At 49.0% G+C, this 8,018-nt stretch overlaps 1 protein-coding gene across 1 annotated transcript in view; it reads right to left on the minus strand.

The window, feature by feature from the left end:
* LOC146194614 (monocarboxylate transporter 13-like) overlaps nt 1–3,848 on the minus strand; it is a 36,157-nt gene extending 32,309 nt beyond the window's left edge. Inside the window, exon 1 of the mRNA XM_084596598.1 lies at nt 3,739–3,848. Coding sequence (XP_084452724.1) covers nt 3,739–3,787 — 49 coding nt within the window. The 5' untranslated portion in view covers nt 3,788–3,848. The remainder of the gene's footprint in view (nt 1–3,738) is intronic.
* Nucleotides 3,849–8,018: the final 4,170 nt, after the last annotated feature.

Below are 8,018 nucleotides of genomic sequence, written 5' to 3' on the forward strand. Positions count from 1 at the left end.
GTAGCCATTGAAAGGAACTATTGAGGCGATAATGGTGGCAAACCTGCTACACGGCGGCTGCAACGAGGTACTGGCAATCTAGGACGCCTAGCACCAAATGGAGCAGATAACATTGTTTTAATACAGGTGAATGCTTTACTAATGAAAACTGGTTGCCGATGCCTCAGAGCCCAGATCGGCCTTCGCGTGCCTTCCTCTTCGTTCTTCATCTCCAAATCCTCAGTAAGCCGCATTGCAGCGTAACAATATTTGCTCGTGTATGGGTCAACAGCTGTTTTTCATAACCAAGGTCTCCGAATTCGGAGATCCAGAAGAAAGGCCCAAATGCGGCTTGAAATACCTAAAAAATTAGAGCCGACGATAACTACTCTTCTGGCGACACGTTTGTCGTTTTCAAAGCTCTACCAACTACATCAGGTGCCATCAACATCTCATAACGTGCTCGGGAAGCACAGGTGGGCTATTTGCTTATTCGTGTCAAAGAAAAGATGCTGATTTGAAGCACATACCAACGCCATTAAAGATGCGCGCTCGCCCTTACCGTGCATTGTAGAACACGCCGCGCGGCTTGCAACGTTTTTCAAATAGTCTCTTTTCTGCACCAAATTGAATTAGAATTGTGCTTTTAAATATACACTTTAAAACGAGTAGGAAATTTGTATAACTATTCCTAACTTGTCCAAACATCCGCACAAAAGGGACATCGTTTCGGAACATGCCAGCCCCGAATACTACCCTTAATTATGTCTGTTACCCTTTTTAGCCATCAGTAATCTTTTCGTTTCAATATATTCGGACATCATTGACATTACGCTAATTAGGCGAGGCATTGTGCGCTCATGTTAGCTCTTAACATCACTGATATTGTCCTTTCCATAGCTCTCTGATTTGTTCTCGGCGTAGGTTCAAGCGATTTTGTACGCCTGCACGTTTCAGCCCACTAAGGTAGCGATGGTGAGAAACAGTTATCACCACCGTGGTTGCCTAATATATAGGGAATGCGACTATTGAGTCGGACATCATGGCTTGATTCCGACCGCGCAGTCGTTGCTCTTCGCTTGAGGCAAAACTGAAGGCGCCGGTGGGCTGTGCGATGTAAGTACATCTTAGGATCTCCAGATGGTCAAAATTCTCGCGAGCCCGCCACTTCGGCATCATTCATAGCCAAGCCGCTTAGGGACGCTAAACCCCACAGGTCATATGAAACAAAAATAAACCAAACGCTTGTCTGCTTAGAGAATCTAATAAAGTGTCATGATATGAGGTTATCTAACAAACTAACGAACTATTGGACCATTTGCGGAAAAGCTCCTGCGTATGCGCGACAAAGGCGCAACTAGCGCCATTTGTAGGCGATTTCGTTTTGGTTGGAAAACGTGACGCGCCAGTGCTGCCTAGCCGTGCATTCTTGCGCTGTTGAGCGGTATATGATTTGAGTTGCTTGTCTCGCTTTCACCGTGTGTGCGTGCCCATGGCTCGGGAAAACTTATGACGTATTCGAAAAAAAAGTGGTACACGTGAAAACAGGTCGTCTGGATATTTCATGACTGGTCCCCGAGCGCGCGTCGTCTGCTAACGAAGTAGAGTGCTCGGAGTCCTCTTCTGCTGCTGCTTTGCGGAGGCGCTTTTGTTCTCCCCGTTTTTTTTCCCGCCTTCTTTTTTTGTCGGTGCCAAAATCTATTCTTATATGTTTTGTTTCCTTCTACAGCCGCACCATTTACGGAAAAGGGGCCATCTGTGCCTTGAGACAAGGTAGTGCAGAGCTTGCCTTTGACACGTAATTTGCCGAAGTGAGTTCTATACCTTCAACAAGAACTATCGATTTGCAGAGTACGTCCGTGCAAGAAGAAGCATCCTAGTGCCCCCACAGAAACACTCAACAGCAGCCCTGCTACATGCTGACAGGTTTCGCTGAGCCTTCAGTAAGGAGTAAAGAAACGCTTCATTGTTCACTATTGCATGCAGTCTAAAGACAGCCATTTGACTGGAACGCCTTCAATCTAAGTTAAGCATGCGCCATGCAACAGCGACACTTGTACGTATATATATAGGGCCACGACGACATACAAGGCGCGAAAGACGAAGCCGTTTATGGGGTCGGTTGTGCACATCCGGCCCTTTCCGAAGTAGCTGAGCGTTCTTGCTGTATTTGTTTTTTTCTGCCAAATGAACACATATCGGTTTTATAAGAGCTCTTCCATCAGAAAATTCGGTGGGAAATGAATTTTATATACTTTTATGAACATCCACCCGAAGTCCAACAATACAATAGCAAGGTGCGCTATATCTGAACAGCGGGAGCCCAGCAGAGTGCAGCCTACGCAGGAAGTGGTCCGTCAGTAAGCGAAGCTCTCGGGTACGAGCGTGTTGAGAATAATCAGTAAAGCCTGGCCTACATCAGAAGCTGCAGGGGCGAAGTCAGCAGGAACTCTTGCCCTACATCAGAAAACCCAGACAAGCATTTGCGCGTGTTACAGAATACTGGATCCCATGTCACTGTAACACTCGTCTGTGCATTAGCGCCCATGCAATACGCGTTCATTTTGTGTATCAGCATTCTGCACAAGAGAGATACATATGTTTTTAACCAAAATATCTCACCCCGCAATGCAATCGCAGTGAGTTCAAACGATGGGGTCCGAATCAACAGCCAACCATGGCATTGTCGCATAAACACTGCGGTCTTTATGGATGGTGCTCACTCTCATCAAAACTTATTAGTGGTATGAAGATTCGAGTTCCTGACATGGGCTTCCCCCTTTAAGCATCGGCCGGGATGCGCCTGGCGAACAGTTGAGGACGCTAACTGCAGGTATTGCTCATATGTGGTCATTATTCTGGCTGCAACCCGAAAAGTCGGCGCTGTACATCGTTCTCCTTCTGTGTCATCCTCTTTCTTCAGCATGTGCACGGTTTCATCAAAAGAGTAACACTAAAACAACGATTTAAGCGCACGTGAAACGCCGAACGCTGCCTTGCGCTTGCCAGTTCGAGAAGCCCTTTCCAACCAAAAGTGCCGGCGAAGCTTTCCATTTTGGACGACAGCTAGCGCTCGCTTTTCCGCAAATGGTCGTTTGATCTTCAGGATCAATTTAAAGGGATGGTTAGGCAAATAATTTCAGTGAAAAAAAAAAAACATGGAATCATGAAGTGGTATGTCGGATCCGTCATCTACAATAAATACCCATTTACTGGCCTGCTAGGCTGCGAAGGAGTGAATGATTTTTTCTCGGAATTGATCCACAACCGTCCTTACACGTTGCAGTAAAACTGGCTTTTGCATGAGACTTAAGATTTCTTGCACAAGTCAATGGAATAGTTCGCGTCTAAAATTAAGAACGCTAGGTTAATATATGCTAAGTTCGTCTAATTTCACATCGTCACAAGCTGTTCCGCTATGATACCTCTTCTTTGAGCACCATAATCCACTCTACAAATATAATAGCTTTTGCACATTCATGTTACGAGGTTAAATTACACTACTTCTTTTTTAGAGCTAGTGAATAAATTTAACATTGCCGTCTCAAAAATGACAATCCCATTCACGCTACGACAAACTACGATGCACCTGCCCTGCTGTGCATGATGGTTTGCAATGAACTGATTTCGATTTCTATCATGGGTTTATATTTGAAAAAGTCCTCGATGAAAACAAACCCTAATTATTATGTTCAGGGAATACCGTAATCATCACCACGCACGACTCTGACCGCGTTTGCAAGAAGAAAGCTTACTAACCTGAGACAAGCAGAGGTTCCTTGGCGATGGTTGTACGGGACAGCTGCATTCGCTATCTACTCGGGTGCTCGCGTATCTCAAAGCCCTCACATTTCGAGAGTGTCGAGAATGTAGGCGGCCCGCTACCCTATCAAGGTAAGCGTTGAATCAGCACTAACCGAGGTCAAAGACACTTAGGGTTTTACGATTGAGGTAAGGCCACTGTCGTCACCGATAAGGACTGTAAAAAATGTATCCGGTGGAATCAGTGGCGTTTATTTTTTGGTGCTGTAAGTGTGGCGTAAACGTACCTGCGCTTACGGAGCTGGCTATCGTTTCATTTTCTTCCTTCTTGACCCGTAACCATGTCCTCTGTGCCTCCGCCATGTCCTGTTCGTCTGCCCCTTTCATGGAGGTGGATCCACGTGAATGACGAAATCGCGATGCCGGACCGCAGAACGTGCGCGACGTGTTGCTATGCAACCTAAAAACTACCACCAGCCTGTGAGTGTTTGTTCATTACGCTGACGACGAAATGCAGCATATCCTGCATGACGCGGACTTCCACGATAATGCGTAAACTATAATGGGTTTATTATTAGGGGAGATCTTAGTCTTTCGTACATAGATTTTACGTTGGCAACATTACAATGCCCCCCCTCCTCCCATTATTTTCCTCTACCTTGACCAGCAACGCCTAATGTCAAGTGCATCTGCTTTGTAGTATGCTGTGTGCACTGTTACGTTTCTCCACCGACAAGTGGACAGCTGACGCGGCCACCGCGTGGCAACAGGCAGAACCGCGAGCGGATCGGCCATTCCGACGCCGTTCAACGGCCGCGCAGCGCTTCCTCCCGCGGGCAAGTTTCGACGTGATCTTGCCACGCGCCAAATGTGTGTGCGTGCGTGTGTGCAAACGCCGGCCAAGCCCGGAGCTTGGGGGAGAGTGCACCGCCCTCGCCCGTCTGCAGGAGGTGGAGGAGATGCGGTCGGACTAGGTCGGACCACCTGCGATTGAGTCATCCCGTCGTGCCCATACTTGTCGGGCTCTCCATTTCCTGTGACGGCTTTCCCTTTCCCTGTGGTCTGGCAAGCCTACGAAAAGCAGCGGCCGACTCCGCTGAGACAGAGACTACTTTGACGCGCCATGAAGACGACGCTAGACACCAGCTGTGTGAACGTGTCTGTATTATCTCTGGGTCAGCTTCTCTGCCCGTTCCTTCACGATGTTGTAGTAAAGGTTGTTTCGTTAGAAGACGCCTCGTCATTGCTGGGACCGTTGATGCCGTCCGCCGGTCCACGGAGCCGCCAGGCGAACGCTACCGAGGGGTCGCGCGCCGCATGTAACAACTGGTGTCAGCGGTGGGCTGAGCAACACGAGCCACACACCTAATAACTGGTGGCAGCGGTGCGATACCCCGGCTCACGCGACCCCAAACCTAACAACTGGTAGGCAGCGGTGGGACGACCAAGCCGTAACCGTGGTCGGAGGGACGAGCCAGGCGATACCGTCGTACAACAACTGGTGAACAGCGGAGGGACGAAGACGACCAAGGAGTGACCGTAGTCGGTGAAACGAGACAGGCCTGACCGAGGTGCAACATCTGGTGGGAAGAGCGGAGATGTCCCAGGCGTGACACGTGCAACAAGCAGCTCAGCGGAAAGGCGGGAGCAGTGCAACGAGCCCTGTGTGATGACTGGTTGCCTGCAGCGGAACGACTGCGTTGGATTCTTGGCTGCGAGGTTTGGTGAGTGCGGGACTTTCTTCTACTGAGTTTTGCCAGGCTTTTGTTAAGTAGAGAACAGAGCTGGTAATTGTGTTGTCGTTGTTGCTGGGTTAATTGCAGCAAGGCAATAGTGGGCAGTAGAGAAGGCAGCACTCGAAACAGCCATGGGTTCGGAGTTGAAGTCGTTGAGCAAAACGAAATTGCTGGAGCTTGCGGAGGAGCTGGGTCTGAATTTGTCAGACAAACTCAGAAAACCAGAAGTGTTAAAGGCTAATCTTGCGTTGGAAGCTGAAGATGACGAGCTTTCAGAATGCCTTGAGATCATTGACGAAAGTCACGAGAAAGAGGAACGTGAACGTCATAAGAAAGAGGAATGTGAACGTCACGAGAAAGAGGATCGTGAACGTAAGGAGCGTCACGAGAAAGAGGATCGTGAACGTAGGGAACGTTACGAGAAAGAGGACGCCCGCGTAAGGAAACTGATGCAGCTGGAGATTTCAGCACACGGAATGAGCGTGGCAAATATTAAAGCTTTTAAGGCCATTCATTGTAACAGTTCAATACCGCGAGACGGTCCACCACCGTTCCTCATCGCCGCGGATATGGCAGAGTATTTGACAGACTTTGAGAGTGTCTGTAGAAGTAAACGTTTCGAGCGAGATAGTTGGGCGCAGATGTTGGTAGCTCTTCTCTCCGCTGAAGCGTCGGAAGAAATCAAGCGCTTGGTTGGCGACCGCTTGAAAAATTACGATGAACTAAAGGAATCATTGCTGATACGATATCAGACAACGCCTCATGATTTTCTGAAAAGATATGAGAGCGAGAAAAATTGTTACAAGTCGTACTTTGATTTGGCGTATCAGTTGAAAGCCGCTGTAAGCGAATGGCTAGATAGTGCGGAAGTTCCGGAGCAAATCGAACTTGCACCAGGGTGTGAGACACAGCTTGGGGAAACGACTGGGCAATGTGACCGCAGGAGCGAGCTGACCGAGCCTCGAACAGAAGAGTATCCTGTTACCTTGGTCGAGCCACTAGCTGAGAAGGTTAGCGCCTGCTCCAACGGCGGGAAATCCGCAGGAACGCTGTTAAACGAGGTGAACTGCACGCCGACCCAAGTAGCTGTAAAAGATACAGTTCCATCAAATGAGTGTGGGGAAGTGGTAGTACCTGAACCGCCTCTCGAGTCGAAAGCAGAAGCTCGTGTAGAGCGCGACGGATATGGAAACGAGCTAGACAATGAGAAAATTGCGGTTTCCGAAATAAGCTGTGTGGTAGAGCAGGGCACGCCAAAAAACAAAGTGCCAATCAGGGAAGCTGAGCAGCCCGCGAGTTGTGATCAGCCAGGGCAGACCGACGAGGAGTGCGCGTCCGCTGTAGTGATCGAGACTTCCAAAGGTGATAGCGAACGACCAGGGCAGAGTCAGAATCGTTCGTGCCCCGATACCACGCTAGGTTGTATTCACGAAAGCAACCTCAGTGCGAACGCGGATGTGGCACATATGGCCCTCACGCAATCCGAAGCGCCCCAGCTGTCGAAGGAGCTTGATCGTGCGCCGGTTAGCTCTGAGCGAGGCGACGCACTGAGTGGCGAGCCGCCAGAGCAAATGCATATAAGCGAGACTGACGCGGATGTCAGCCGTTGTCGTTCGGACATGACTGAAAGTGAGTCATGCGCTGTTGGCCGCGAATCAGACGCGGCACCGAACTTTGACTGCTTTGACCACTTCGACGACACCCGTGCCCTACTAGCTCCGGTTACCGCTAGAACGGGTACTGCTAGCTTGTCAGAGAGGGCGCCAAACGAAAGCAGAAGGCTAGTATTCAAGTGCTGCCACCGAAAAACGCGGAAAGGCAGGCGCGAGAAAGATTGCTGCCATCGTAAGGATTGCAAAGTCAAACGATTGCAAAAAGAAAGCAGAAAGCCTGTGTTCCAGTGCTGCCGCAGAAAAAAAGAGGAAAGGCAAGGAAAGAATGGAGCAAGTTGAAGCTATCGCGAGAGAGAAAGCGACTATCCCAAAGGCACAAATGCGCCCTAGCCCAGAAAATGCGCGACTGGGGCGCAACCCGTAAAGAGAGGGATAGATTGTTCAGAAAAGTGAGCGATTCATGCTCATGTGTTTTTTTTTGCACAGAAACAGGAAGGCAAGGTTGCTCCATGAAACGGACAGCCGAAGCTTTAGTGAAAAGGGTGATCTCAGTGGTAACGCCGATGGCTTAAATCGGAGCCCCTAACGTGAGAAGAAGCCTGTTTTCACTTGCTGGTGTTTTTCTTCTTGACATAGGATTTTGAACATATTGTATTGTATTATCTTTGGTTGAAAGTGATGTTTTTGAAAGCGCAATTTTCGAATTTGTGGACGCGTTCCAAGTGCTGCTGAGCTGCCCTTTAAATTAGATGGAGGCAAAAGAGGGAAATAGTCTTGCAAAACTTAGTGAAGCTTGTGCCGTGCTTGCTGGCTGAACGGTTGGTTTTTAGCGTGGTTGTGACGTTGTGGGTTGTCAGAAATCTCTCCTGAAGACAAGTTGCAGAGTGCCTTGGAAACCCGGACTTGCCAAGGACTTCTTCAGGCTAAC

This window comes from Amblyomma maculatum, chromosome 3, assembly GCF_055883805.1.
Source record: "Amblyomma maculatum isolate TAMU_Amacu chromosome 3, ASM5588380v1, whole genome shotgun sequence".
In the NCBI taxonomy this organism is placed as follows: Eukaryota; Metazoa; Arthropoda; class Arachnida; order Ixodida; family Ixodidae; genus Amblyomma; species Amblyomma maculatum.